The 15545-nt window shown below is 41.4% G+C and overlaps 1 protein-coding gene across 1 annotated transcript in view; it reads left to right on the plus strand.

Moving 5' to 3' along the window:
• Positions 1-558: 558 nt before the first annotated feature.
• Positions 559-15545, plus strand: part of LOC149452426 (septin-9-like) — a 443799-nt gene continuing 428812 nt past the window's right edge. Inside the window, exon 1 of the mRNA XM_089689406.1 lies at positions 559-640. Within this exon, the coding sequence (XP_089545532.1) occupies positions 619-640 (22 nt within the window). The 5' untranslated portion in view covers positions 559-618. The remainder of the gene's footprint in view (positions 641-15545) is intronic.

Raw genomic sequence — 15545 nt, forward strand, 5'->3', positions numbered from 1 at the left:
TTTGTCTCAAGACACAATACATTTTCAGGAGAGCTTTTTCTGTTGAAAAACGACAAACTTACTGGCTGGAAAGGAAGCCTAAATAAAAGTCGATGCCCAATGCCGCCAACACCTCTAAAAGTTGGTAAGCTGCAGGATAATAAATGTTTGCTTTGATACCACTTTAAATGAGCCCATAAATGGCACTCTATAGACAAGCTGCTACAATTCGAACATGATTCGACCCTCCGTGCCAATGAACTTCTCCTACAGCAGCAAAACAAACACTCTGTGAATAGGAGAACACTGGACTCATTGTTGCCTTTCTCAATCCTTGTCCTGATACAGACTTTCCAGCTGTCAAGGGTTAACTCCTTGTGTGCCTGTAAAGCGGCGGCAAGGGTTAAAGATCGAGCTGAGCGTAAGGTGCCCGTTGTACCCTGTGTCTAGGAGTGCGTTGGTGCATTCCATAACTGTGCAGAAGTTCATTAAAGGTGTGTTCCTTCCAACAAATGGGAGTGTACTGGTTGTGAGTGTGTGTGTGTCTTGTCTGCTCTCCCCATTCTGGATTTGTCTCTCCTGGGAGGTCAGAATTCCCGGAGGATTGTAGTGGGAGAAAGTGCAAAGCGGTGGAGTGCCATGAGGAAGACATCGACCTCAGGTAAGGAGACCTCTTTTCCTTCAATCCGTCACAAAAAAACTCAAAAATTGCTTATTACATTAATGATTCTGTATATAATATTCATAGTGAGAGTCAGTGGGTTAGTCCTTAAAACCAGGGCGCTCGATGATTTTATACTTTACGGCGGTGATCCTGCAATCATTTGGGGCTGAAATTACAGCTAAAAGACTGGCTAAATGGTTAGCACTTCTGCCTGGCAGTACTAGGGTCATTGGTTCAAATCCCCATGAGGGCACCACCTGCCTGGAGTTTGCATGTTCTCCCTGTGCCTGTGTGGGATTACTCCAGTTTCCTCCCACACTCCAAAGACATGCTGGTAGGTGAATTGGTTCCTGTTGAAATTGGCCTTAGTATGTGTATGTATGAATGTGCGTTAAGGACCTTGGATTATATGCCCCTTGAGGGTTAGGGACTGATGTGAATGTACAATATATATGTAAAGTGCTGTGTAAAATTGACGGTGCTATATAAGTGTCTGAAATAAAGAAATCCGCTTGTGCATTTGCAGCTAATCACGTGTTGTACTTGGCTCCCCATACGAAGATTACATTGTGATAAATAAAGTTTTACTTTTTCTCAAAATGATTCAATCGGCAAACAATCGAAGAGCCATAACTTTCCTTTTCGATTGATTTAGCTCGGATTCAAGCAAATGGAGTCAATCATCCAGGGTGGAAAATGATTGACTCCATTGTGGAAAATGATTGATCAACAGCACTAAGATGCTTTCTTCCTGAATTGAATCATATTTCAGTCGTTCGGATTATGAGATTGCATAGTGAGAATTTACCATTCTATCATCCAACTATCGATCAAAATCCACTTCTCCTTGGATGTCAGATCGATCGAATGGTTTGTCAACCATAGATCAATTATTTTGTATAGGAGAGATCAATTGGAAAATAAATCTATAATTTATTAATGTGTTTATGGCCACCAATACATGTATAGTTATTCGATTTTATGTGCTACTCATTTGTGTTACATTACATGGAAGTGGCTTGTAATTACTCAGCATAATGACTCACCTCTGAGCAAAGAGGAGGGAAAATGACAGATATTAAGGTTCTTCAGCAGGATGGATTGAGAAAGCTAATGAGTATCCTTAGGTACTTTGTTGCATTATGGGAAAGGTTTTGCTAGATATTTCTTTCTCTGTAGATAGTTGCAGTTTATAAAAACATTCACAGGCTTAATAAAATTGGTCTCCAGACAAAAATAATATTGTCCAATTACAAGAAATGTATATTTAAATATGAATCTTGGAGTGCTTTGTGTATTTCTTCCAGATCTGTGCAGTGTGAAAACTTGCCTCTCTCTGCAAATACTTCCTATAATAAAGACCTGTCACTGCTGATCTCCCTCCTTGTGTAGACTGACTGGTCTTGTATCCGCCCCCTCCTGTAGTTACCTGCAGGCAGTCTATAGTGGGTGGGGCCTGCTGTGTCCCTCCCACAGCTTTGCTCTCTGCACAGGTTATGTACAGCCCAGTGATAACAGCTCTGCTACTTATACAAGGGAATATCTGAGTTTGGTTCAAGTAAAGTGGACTTTTATCCTCTTTGCTAAAGACTATATATCCAAACTGTAGCTAAATGCCAGCTAAACCACTAAATACACCATTAAAAAAAACATATACGGAAGCTGACCAGGGGTTTCTATTAATGTCTATTAGTCCTGAGATTTGCTCAGCTCTGCCACACAGTATAGCCAGTTCAGTGACCTCACTTTTTTCTGTCCAGTTAGAGCAATAAAGATAGGTCACCTCCTCGCCCAAAGCCTGTGATTGGACAATAAGGGAGTAGCAACAGTCTACTGAGGTCATCTCTATGCTCTCTGCTCCTTTCAACATTTTCCTTATCAGCTAACCTAGATGACTTGAGTTGTGGCCCCTACCTTTCCCAGTCCGAGTGCAGCTGTGTAGGAGTTGGCAGATATTGGGGGTTATTTACTAAAACTGGAGAGTGCAAAATCTGGTACGGCTCTGCGTAGAAACCAGTCAGCTTCCAAGTTTTATTGCCAAAGCTTAATTGAAGAAGCTGAAGTCAGAAGCTGATTGGCTACGATGCACAACTGCACCAGATTCTGAGTGTACCAGTTTTAGTAAATCCCCCCCCCCCCCCCCCCGTTGAGTCAAATTAAGTTACTTAAATGTTAGTTTATTACATTTTCTTTTTATGAATACATAATGTCATTTTTAGTATTTTTTAATATCTGCCTGTAAGGTCTGCTTTAAGGCTAGAGCTCCAATGGTAATTTTGAAATGATCAGTTGAACTATTTCAGTGCATAAGTGCGATCGATCACTAATCTAATAGAACAAAGGTCTTTCTATGATGTATGCTATGTATGTATCTATGTTTCATTCACATGGATGGTAAAAACAGGTGGTTGATCTGTGTTTTTACATCCCCCAACCACCCACCTAAAGCTTAACATGGCAGCCAGAGGGGTTCATAGGCAAGCTGCGGCAAATTGAACTCGGCATGTTGAGTTTGTCAAACTCACCCACTGGAGACAATGGTGCCTGGACAGCTGAATTGTTGTATCTCCATGCAAAAGTCCTCCCCCCACAAATAAAACCCAGGCATTTAGGAGGTGGCAGTATCACCTCCTGAAAACCTGCAATCTTAGTCACAGCCACTGCTGGAAAGCAATTCACTTTTTTGGGGGGGACAGTTAACATCGTCACCCATGTGCAAGAGGCATTAATGATTAATTGCACTTGCAAACGTGAATATTAAGTCATATGTGACTCACTGCTACTCGTGTAGCTTAAACCATTGAAAGCCGTTTGATATTTTTTTGCCCGGTTTCCCCTTACTTCGCCCTGCAGCCAGGAACAGTGTATTTCTTCAGCCAAATACACAGACACACTTCTGCTCGTTGTCTTCAATGACCAGTCTAGTAGATGTTGGTTTTTGGAGTTTTATTGTAAAACTGGGGATAGGGATGGGGGATTTAGTAGGATACTCCAAAATTAGAGCTATTCACACTGAGGACATCTAGCTGATCTCTTAGGTGAGCAGTATTGAAGTCCTGACTGAAAGCAGATAGCAGGCTTCTCTTTAAAGGGTAGCAACAAGTAGTTTCAGGAGTGAGCTAAGTTCCTTTGGCAGTAGTAGTAGCTGCAGGGCTGAGCCCTCTGGTACAGGCCTATTATGGCAGACCGTAGCAGTCCGGGAGTAATAGAACTGAGCAAAGTCCTTTGCAGTAGCAACAGTTGGACAAGCTCTTCAGGACACCAGCCAGTGTTCCCTTGTTCCAGTCCCACGTTTTCTATCAAGTACCAGAGGGGTAGCAAAGCACACAGAGTCCCTAAGATATCTCAGTGTCTGTACTCACAAGTCCAAGGACAGAATGGCACCCTCCTTCCAATCTTCAAAGCGACTCTCTCCAGTGATACCAGACAGAACTTTGGCAGACAGCTCCTGTCAGTCAGCTTACTGCAGAACCAAGGTCACTCTCTCTAACTTGAGGTCCTCAGGTCGACCCACCTGAAGCCACGTGGCAGCAAGCGCCAGGTGTGGCAAGCCTGCCTCCAGTCTGGCTTGGTGCAATCCACTCCAGGGAAAGACCCAGAGCCCATGTGCTCCCAGAACATAAATACCACTCCGAGTAAGCAATGACCCAGCAATTGGCCAGGGTTGTATCCATATTCCTGTAATATTTCCTCCTCCCCTATCCCCCACTCACAACTTTACCATTAAGATCAACAGCACAACCATTGGTCCATCCCCTCATGCCACGGTGTAATCCTAGACTCTGACCTCTCCTTTGGGTCCCACATCCAATCACAGGCTGAATCCTGCTGCCTCAACCTCCGGATTGAGCCCCTTTCTGACCAATGACACCACAAAACAACTTATCCATGCCTTGGTTTTTTCCTGCCTTGATTACTGCAACTCCCTCCTCACTGGTCTACCGTTACACAGGTTATCCCCCTTTCAGTCTATTATGAATGCTGCTGCTAGTCTCATACACCTTACCAAACGATCAGCGACTGCTGCCTCTCTCTTCCCATCCCTTTATTGGCTTCCACTAACCCAATGTATAAAATTCAAAATACTAACCACAGCTTACAAAGCCATCCACAACACTGCCCCTAGCTACATCGCCAACCTCTTCCGCAGATACCACCCAAATCGCCCACTCCACTCCTCCCAAGATATCTTCCTCTCTAGCTCCCTAGTCACCTCCTCCAACGCTCGCCTCCAGGACTTCTCCAGAGCATCTCCCATCCTCTGGAACTCCCTACCACAATATGTCCGGTCAGCCCCCACCCTGTCTGCCTTTAGGCGATCTTTGAAAACTCACTTATTCAGGGAAGCCTACCCCACCTCCACCTAAGAACTCTACTTGATGCACCTCCATCAGAACATCCCCACAGCTATCACCTTTTGTATCACCTCCCCTTTCCTTTAGATTGTAAGCTCCATGAGCAGGGCACTCCTAGTCCTTCTATACTGAAATGTATTGTAATTGTACTGTGTCCCTTATATAGTAAAGCGCTGCGCAAACTGTTGGCGCTATATAAATCCTGTAAAATAATAATAATAATAATATTCATGCTGTTCATTTGCCTAGCCCCTACCCATGCTCTGGAAGGCTCTCATATCTTCCCGAAGGCAGAGGGAACTCAGACAAAATCAAATGCACCAGAGCATCATGAGCAGACCTGACCAAACAACCACAGCACTCTGCAAAGCAGAATACCATACTAAATTTACTTGGCAGTCTCTCTGGTAAGCAGAGAAACACAGCTTTACTTTACCTAAGTATACAAGTCCTAGCACCTGACTAAGAGGGTTCTAAACAAAGATAATACCTGAAATAAAGGAATTAAGGCAGCACAAGCTCTCTAGAGGCTGGAAATCATAGTAGTAGACAGCTGCCTTGCTGCATTGTGAACATAGGAGGTAGAATGCTTGGTATGCACACCATCCAGAGATTGCTTTGCATTTCCTGAATAAAAAGCATTTTCTGATTGGACAAGGTGGAGAGTTGGGATGGTGACATTATGCTCTCAACCTCATCCAGTGACATAATGCTTCAATTTATTAAGAAAATGGAAAGCATTTTCTGAATGGTTTGCATGCAGAGCAGTTGACTGCTTGTGTTCACAATGCAGCAAGGCAGCTGCTTAGCACAGGACCCAGAAGCTAGTGGAGATCAGTGGGGTAGAAGTGTCTACTATAGTTATTTCCAACTTCTAGGGGGATCCCTCAGTTATGGCATATGCAAACTGGATCAATGTAACTATGTAAATATAACCATATCTGGAATTCTTCTTCAAATAATACATTTTTATACATCAAGAGGGACAGAGGGATTTGGTTCCAAAAGCGGGAAGGTCCCTTCAAATTAGGGATAGTTGGGAGTCATGATGTATGGGAGACCCCCAACACCTCTTTGCAAATGCAGGCTGGGAGAATAATCAATCAAAAAAGACTAAAATATCTAGGCTGGTACTGTGTCTAATATACTTCCCCCACCATAAGTGGTATGGGCTACATTAGTATGCAGTACTTATCTCCTCATCTTTCCCTTCTCGATTGGCCTGAACAAGAGTATTCAGCAGAGCCAGATATACCTGTTCATGGCTCCAGAGGACAGTCTGATTATACCTATACAGCTGACCACCATCATATGTTTGTGAGCCTTTAGTTTATTTGCTCATCTATGATTGACATTTGTTTTACTTTCCTTGTCACTTAAAAATAAACCTGTCAAATCGGAGATATTCAGACTTAACGTATGCGAAAAAAATATATAAGGTTACTTTCAGTGAAAACAGCCAGTCAAAACAATGAGTAGATCCAGGGATAAAGAAAGCTGATGTTATAAGCAAAACTTGAGTTTTGTTGCAAAATCCTTTAATGGCCCCACCTTCTACCATCTCCCTATTGAGCCATAAATGTGATTGTCAGCCTCAGGGACAAATAGAGAGGCTTGGCAGATGGAAGAGGCAGATTCAAGCTCAACTTTCACAGAAGTCTGGCTTTGCACGTAACTAAAGCTGCCTGCATCTCTAGATTCACGTATTGTTTTGATATGAGATTATCACTGAAGCCAACCTTTGCTTAAGTATTTTTTCCACCATGTGATCAGTTTGAATGCTCCATTATACTTGCTTTAAAGTGTATCTACGGAGCTTTCTTTTAAATTTCAGATAAAAATAGAGACTGGTGAAACCCTTATCAGTGTTTTTCTTGCTGTGTGCCATTGGGGAGATTTTCTTTCATCTCCTGTTAAAGAGCAGTAAGAGGAAGGAAATATATCAAAAGTGAGGGGAAAGCGCCCTCTTAGTTATCCCTGAAACACATAGCGCAACTATAGGATTTTTCCTTCCCTTTCATTTTACTGGTGACTGTAAAATTTTGGATTTTCCCTCACTTTGTGTCCCAAAGACAGTGGTCAACAGGACTAATAAAGAGTAAGTCTCCCCAGTGGAGCCAACGACAGGAAATGGTGTCCAAAGATATACTTTCAAATGACCTGCTTGTAAAAGCCGTGATCCTGTGATACTCCCGATACTCCTTTGCACCCCCCTGTAAATACAAATTTTTGGGTGTGGAAGACCTTCTCTGAGGATGCAATGCTTGGTCCTGTGCAGCTAATCTTCAGGCTTGAACATTGTCAAGTGAGGAAGAGGAAGAAGTTAAGCTTTGGCACCCTCCAACATGGAGCTTACCAGGGTGGATAAAAATCAATGATTTTTTTTTTATTTAAATCGGATTTTTTTAATTTAAATCGGATTTTTTTGAATAAAATGCTTTTTGAGGAAAATATATTACCATCCAAAGGTTATTCCATCATGAAATAAAGATTAGTTTTTTTAATTATGTAGAATAAGGCTGTATATGTTTAATTTTTTGGGGTAAATAAATTCCATGAATCCATTCACAATGTCATGCTCTTCCAGAGGTTTTTGTAAGATTATTGGGCAGTTTCTCTGCCTACAAGATATTATCACAGATGCTTGGTTTACTTTTGCAGTTCTCAAAACTGAATTTGACTCAGCGGAGATCACATGCCTCTTCTTCACAGCAAAAATGTTATAACATGAACAGAGTTAAGAAAAAGACCTTCATCCTAACTTCTACAAACCTATGAATACAGAATCAACCCCTTCAGTGCTAAGTTTCAAGAAGTTCAGTGAATAGAATAGAAACAATATTTTTCTGATTGTTTGGAGTGGAATAGATCTGCACAAGAAGAAAGTGAAACTAAGTGTGAGGAGGAAGGGGCTGACAGTCTAAGTTTCTTAAAATATATATATTTTGTTTAGCCAAATTAGTTAACAAACATGGATGTTTGTTTAAGCAAATAACATATGCTGGAATGTTATTGTTTCAGTTGAATAAATCTATTTAAATTGTTATTATTAAGGTAATGATTATTTTTCTCCTTCCTAAGTACAACAGAAAAGTTGTCCAAGTATGAATGATTAACCTATTAAACTGGGGATAAAAAAACTAATATGAAAAGTTGTTATTCTAAAAATCTTCATCTACTTGCATATTAAAGTTATACCAGCAAGAATTAGTCTTTATGTAGAAAACTATGATTTAAATCAAGCCTTACTGACTAGTGATTTAAATCGTGATTTAAATCAGTTTGATTTAAATCAAATCCACCCTGGAGCTTACACACAGATTTTGATACCCAGCATGATGTAGCAACAGAACAGTGGGGGATTGCAAGGTAGGTGAGAAAAACTGGATGGGGAATTGTCATAAGAGAAGTAGCCACCTTGCCCTGAATGGAAAAAGTTCATTGAAGTTGCATGGCGGCAGCAAATAATAACCCAGATATCTGTTTACAGATATTTTATAACACTTCTTAGCAGTCGGTGCCTCTACTGCTGTTGAGGAGCTGTGAGTCCCAAGGTGTTCTGCAAGCTTTTGATGGCCAAGACATTCTAGAATTATTGGTTACAACCAGGGGCAGACTGACAACTCATGGGACCCCCGGGCAATAGGGGATCATGGGGCCCCTGTGTCCTTGCCCACACTCAAACCACACCCAAAAAAGCCTATGAAAGGTACCAGGGGCATCTCATGGGGTCCCCTTCTGACCCCGGGCCCTCGGGCAGCGCCCGAGTTCCCAAATGGTCAGTCCACCCCTGGTTACAACCTTGCTGAAAAAGCAGCTGCACAATCCACGTACTATTGCTCTTTCACACCTCTCACAGAGCATTACCGTAGTCTTAGAGGGAGTCTACAACTGATGACTTGTTTTTATAGGAGCAGTTTCTAGCTCTGACATCTTTATCCTTGTTTCATTATTTAACGAGTCAATGACCTGGAACAAGCAATTTCTTATGCCTCGGGACACCAGGTATACACATGCTTGTTCTGGATCAGTGACTAACTGAGTAAAAGGCTCAGGATGCCCTAGAGCATCTCAACATTTCTCTCCAGACAGGTCCCTTTAATCAGTCGTGGACATTGGTGTATTGAAAGGCTGATCGGAGCAAGAGAAAACTGCTAAGTTCTGTGAAGTGTCAATAACTCTGGTTGTTGGCTTTGCACATATTGTCGCATCATCATTTGAATAAATCTCAGCTTTGTTTGGTGATGGGGACATTTGGTAGAAGTATAGTGGTGAAAAGCATTGCAGCAGTGACCTGAGTAGAAGGTCCATGTTGTATTCTGAGCAATACACACATCCTACTTTGGGCTTGTGTCAGTAGCATCACTTCTGAGATCATTCAGAATTCATTGATAGGTGCATATAGGCTGCATTTGGCCTCCATTTGATCTTCCTGTAGACTAGTATGTTATGAACAAAATCCCATCAACAAATCAGTAGACATGTGCATGCCAGAAATTTCTATTTTGGATGCATTTGTTCACTAAAGAATTTAGTTTTGTCATATTCGTTATCTTGAACCAATTCATTTTCAGAATTTGTTTCATTATATTTGGCATTCGTTTGGTATATTTGTTGATGTGGGTGGATTAAAAATATTTCGCAGTTTTTTTCGGAATATTGCTATATATTTTGGGTGGATTTAATATTCAAATGGTTGGAATACAGTGTTCATGTATTCTTTGTACAACAACTACAGATATATTCTTCAACCAGTAGATTGCAGTGTTTATAAGTTTGTAGCTGCATCTATGATTGTACCAGGGGCGGACTGACCATTTGGAAACTCGGGCACTGCCCGAGGGCCCAGGGTCAGTAGGGGGCCCCATGAGATACCCATGGTACCTTTTTCATAGGCTTTTTTGAGTTTGGGCAAGGACACAGGGGTCCCTTGATCCCCTATTGCCCGGGGGCCCCATGAATTGTCAATCTGCCCTTGGATTGTACTCTATGTCGTCTCTCTATATGAGAGTCCTTGTCTCCTGTTTTTAAAGAAGCAGCAGATAAGCAGTTGTGGCCTGTGCTCTGTCTGTTCTGTAGGGCTTTATACAGAATCTCTAACACATATAGCGAAACTATTCAGAAGGATTCAATATTTTCAGACGCAATGGAATAAATAAGGCAAAATTTGGCGGCCCTGAAATTTTCAAACCTAAGAATTGCATTAGACTATGGAACTGAACTAACTGACTGTGACAATTACAAATTCAATTTAAAATCACAAATTTACTTGGTTCCAAATTATTGAGCGAGTTTGAAAATGAATTTAATTTCCCCATGGGCCTGATTTACTGTTGCATCATGTGATATCATCCAAATGAAATGAATGCATTCATTATTTTTTTTATAATTTTTTCTGAATTTGTTGACATTCATTATTATGTCCATTTGGGGATTCGTATGCTTCCGAATCTCCGAAAATAAAATTTTAGTTCGAACATGTATTCATTATGAAACTCCTAGATTGTAAGCTCCAAGGAGCAGGGCCCTCCTTTCCCTCTTGTATTGAACTGTATTTTTGCTGTATTGTCTCCCGTTATATTGTAAAGCGCTGAGCAAACTGTTGGCGCTATATAAATCCTGTATAATAATAATTATGAAATGAAACACACATGTGAATCTATCAGTTATTCACTCCAGATGGTACCAATGAGCATTCAGAGAGGTCCAAAAGCATACAGCAAATGGCATGCTTGGAGAAACTTATATATAAATTTCAAAGCCCTGATTTTCAAAGATTGTTAATTATCTTATCAAGCCGTAAAATCCCATAGATGTAGTAGGGGGTTCCCTTCTCTACATTTATTAAACTTCAGGAAGATGCAAAAGCCTTATAAATCCTTTGATTTTCAGGCTGCTTCATTGTATTTTTAGAAAGCAATGAAGAAGGACAGCGATGGGCTTCCTCAGACAGGGCAGCAGTGGGCTTCCTCAGACAGGGCAGCAGTGGGCTTCCTCAGACAGGGCAGCAATTAAATTTTTTGAGGCAAGACAGCAAAGGGCTTTCTCCGACAGAACAGCAATGGGTTTCCATGGGTGGGACAGCAATGAGCTTTCAGAGACAGGACCAGGGTGGATAAAAATCAATGATTTAAAAAAAAAAAAAAATCAGATTTTTTTTATTTAAAATCGGATTTTTTTTATTTAAATCGGATTTTTTTGAATAAAATGCTTTTTGAGGAAAATATATTACCATTCAAAGGTTATTCCATCATGAAATAAAGATTAGTTTTTTAATTATTTAGAATAAGGCTGTATATGTTTAATTGTTTTGGTAAATAAATTCCATGAATCCATTCACAATGTCATGCTCTTCCAGAGGTTTTTGTAAGATTATTGGGCAGTTTCTCTGCCTACAAGATATTATCACAGATGTTTGGTTTACTTTTGCAGTTCTCAAAACTGAATTTGACTCAGCGGAGATCACATGCCTCTTCTTCACAGCAAAAATGTTATAACATGAACAGAGTTAAGAAAAAGACCTTAATCCTAACTTCTACAAACCTATGAATACAGAATCAACCCCTTCAGTGCTAAGTTTCAAGAAGTTCAGTGAATAGAATAGAAACAATATTTTTCTGATTGTTTGGAGTGGAATAGATCTGCACAAGAAGAAAGTGAAACTAAGTGTGAGGAGGAAGGGGCTGACAGTCTAAGTTTCTTAATATATATATATTTTGTTTAGCCAAATTAGTTAACAAACATGGATGTTTAAGCAAATAACATATGCTGGAATGTTATTGTTTCAGTTGAATAAATCTATTTAAATTGTTATTATTAAGGTAATGATTATTTTTCTCCTTCCTAAGTACAACAGAAAAGTTGTCCAAATATGAATGATTAACCTATTAAACTGGGGATAAAAAAACTAATATGAAAAGTTATTCTAAAAATCTTCATCTACTTGCATATTAAAGTTATACCAGCAAGAATTAGTCTATGTAGAAAACTATGATTTAAATCAAGCCTTACTGACTAGTGATTTAAATCGTGATTTAAATCAGTTTGATTTAAATCAAATCCACCCTGGACAGGACAGCAATGGGTTTCCTGGGGTGAGACAGCAATGGGCTTCCTCAGATAGAACAAAATTGGGTTTTCTGAGGCGGGATGGCAATGAGCTTCCTTGAAACAGGACAGCAACAAGTTACTCTGGGGCAGGACTGCAGTAAGTTTCTTGATGCAAGACAGTGATGGATTTCCTAAGTAAGGACAGCTATAGGCTTTTTGAGACAGGAGAACTAAGGGTATTCAAACCAGAATAACAATGTGGTTCTTGAGGCAGGGCAGTAGTGGTTTTTCCTTGAAAGGGCAGCAACTGGTTTCCTGAGACCGGACAGCAATGGGTTATGATAGGGTAGGACTGCAATACATTTTTTTGTGGCAGGATAGTGATGAATTTTCTAAGAAATGACAACAGAAGAACAACGGGTATCCTGAAGCAGGACAGCAATGGGTTTCCAAAGGAACATCAGCAATGGGTTACCCTGTTGTACTACATTAGTGGGTGTCTTGAGGCATAACAGAAATGTAGAGATAGGACAGCAATGTTTTTTAGGCAGGACAGCAGTGTGTTTCTTGAGGCAGGACAGCACGAATTTCATATGAAATGGCAGCAGCGGGCTTCCTGGGGCAGGACAGCAATGGGTTTTCAGAGGTAGAGCAACAATGGGTTACCCTATGGTAGATCGTCAGTGAGTGTCTCAAGGCAGGAGAGCAATGGGGTTCCTGAGACAGAACATTAAAGAATTTCCTGAGAAGGAAATCATTTTTTTTTTTTTTTGAGGCAGGAAAGCAATATCTTTCCTAAAGCACTGTGTATCTTAAGTAATTGGCATTTCTTTTTAATAAAACTCTTTAGACTCAATTACATTAGGTACAAGTCATTACTAAAACCCATGCTACACCTTTATGACAATGGAAGTACAATTGCTGTTAAAGGTTAACCTAAGGTAAAAAGGTATCCTAGAGGTAAAAATCAAATGAAAGAAAGGTTTATGACTGGCTGTAAATAACTGCATAACTACGGCTATCTCAGGAACCTTGTGTTGTTTACATTACAGAACTTATAGATATGAGAAATCATATACTACCAGCCTTGAAAAGAATTTCTTTGCACTTAGAGCACACGCTAGGCAAAATTGGAAAAAAAATTATTATTATTATGGTACAGAATTTATATAGCGCCAACAGTTTAAATAGCACTTAAGGGCAGACAGTACAATTACAATACAATTTAATACAGAAGGGATCAGACCAGGGGCGGACTGACAACTCATGGGGCCCCCGGGCAATAGGAAATCATAGGGCCCCTGTGTCCTCGCTCACACTCAAAAAAGCCTATGAAAAGGTACCAGGGGCATCTCATGGGGCCCCCTACTGACCCCGGGCCCTCGAGCAGAGCCCGTGTGCCTAAATGGTCAGTCCGCCCCTGGATCAGACACATTTCTCATATTTTATATTATAGTGTGCTCCTACCTTCATTTTTGACATTACAACACAGGGTGTTTTTGGCTTTGAATTCCAAAGCACGTGGTGTCAGCCCTGCCTACTTCATTTCTGATGCATTAGAAAGGACACAAACCTCTCCCCCATCCTCATCTACATAACCCCTTCTTCTGCCCAGGCAGAGAGCGAGGAATTTATTAGCCCACAAGATTTCCAGAAAATGAACAGGCATTGTTTTCCACTTATAAAACAGATCTAACAAAACACTTTTAATGTTACATTAAGAAAACAAAATGGAGGAAGCAATAGATGTTCATTGTTAGAAACCATTCATTTAACAGCAGTCATTCCATAGGCTTATATGTGCATTTACTGTAGTTTAGGCAGATCCAGTAAAAGTCACCCTTGTGTAGACATCCAAATGCCCAGAGATTGATAATCGCCTCCATCTTATATGTGATGTCAGCAGCTCCAGAAGACTCAGAACTATCACACAAGTAAGACTTTACACCTTCTGTGGCTGCTACATAAATGTTTATGCAGGAAGGGGAGGGGTGCAGAAGCTGGGCCAGCACAGACAGTAATTAAACCCCCCACCCCAGAAGAGAAGAGGACTATGACATGCAAGGAGGAGCTGTGCTAGGGAAATGATCAAAGTTCAGAGGAACATTTTAGATGAAAAAGAAAAATCCTTTAAAAGAAAAAACACAATGAAGACCTTACCTTAGATATAGTAAAGTTTGGGTCGTGTATTCCCAATTTGCTACTGTATTTTAATAGGCAGTGGAGATAGTAACCACACTGTAATTATAGCCAATGATGTACGGTAGATGTGGTAGATATGCTTGATTGATACATCCTAGCATTTTTTAATTTAGGGACTTAGTTCCACTTTAAGCTAGTGTCTCTCAACCAGGGTGCAGTGGCACCCTGGGGTGCTGTCTGGGTTCCCCCAGGGTGCTGTGCACAAAGAACCCAGTTTGCCTAGGATCAGCATCATGAATTGTCAAGGTGCAGGTGGGCTGGCTGCCAGCACCATAAAAACCAATGATGCCCTAGGGCTAGAAAGTGCGTTTTTATGGTGTTGGCAGTCGGGAACTGAGTGACTGGTGATGGGAGGACTGTGTGATTGGAGGGAGTCTGTGGTGATGGGGAGAACTCTGATGTGGTGGGGGTACTCTGATGTAATAGGGGGACTCTGATGTGAAGGGGAGCCTTTGGTATTTAAGGGTGGCTGATGTGATGAGGGACTCTCATGTATAGGAGAGTCTCTGATGTGATGGGGGCCTTTAATGTAAAGGGTGCTTTCTGATGTGAAGTTAATTTCATCAAGAAGATTGTGTACCTTCTCCCAGGCTCAGGTTTCCCCATTTTGCATTTTGGGTGCCACAGCTGAAAAAAGGTTGAGAAATGCTGCTTTAAGCCATCCAGAGATGCCTTTCTCAACGTTGCAGGTGATTGGCCCAGTACAGTGACAGCTTCCTGGTGGGCTCGCTCACATGGGTATGGGCTAGGATAGTGATAGTGAACCTGTGGCATGCGTGCCGCAGCGGGCATGAAGAGCCCTCTTTGTCGTGCCTCGAGCCACGTTGTCCCAGCAGCGCCCCAGCAGCTGAGCATTGGATGATAGGAGCCATGTGCATGCTCGAAAAGGAGTAGCTGCACCAGGCAATGACGTCACGAGCTGCGACTCGTCTGAGCTCTCGCATGGCCGGCCACTGCACTGCCAAGGATATATATTGGACTGGCTGTGACATTTAATATATTCATTTTTATTAACACAAGATTTTAGCTTGTGCTGGTGGTCAGTGGAACTTTGCCCCCTTGTGCTGGTGGTCAGTGGAACTTTGCCCCCATGTGTTGGTGGTCAGTGGAACTTTGCCCCATTGTGCTGGTGGTCAGTGGAACTTTGCCCCCTTGTGCTGGTGGTCAGTGAAACTTTGCCCCTTTGTGCTGGTGGTCAGTGGAACTTTGCCCCCTTGTGCTGGTGGTCAGTGGAACTTTGCCCCTTGTGCTGTTGGTCAGTGGAACTTTGCCCCCTTGTGCCGGTGCTCAGTGGA

The sequence above is a fragment of the Staurois parvus genome, unplaced genomic scaffold (genome assembly GCF_062004578.1).
Source record: "Staurois parvus isolate SC_StPar_1 unplaced genomic scaffold, SC_StPar_1.0 ptg000473l, whole genome shotgun sequence".
In the NCBI taxonomy this organism is placed as follows: Eukaryota; Metazoa; Chordata; class Amphibia; order Anura; family Ranidae; genus Staurois; species Staurois parvus.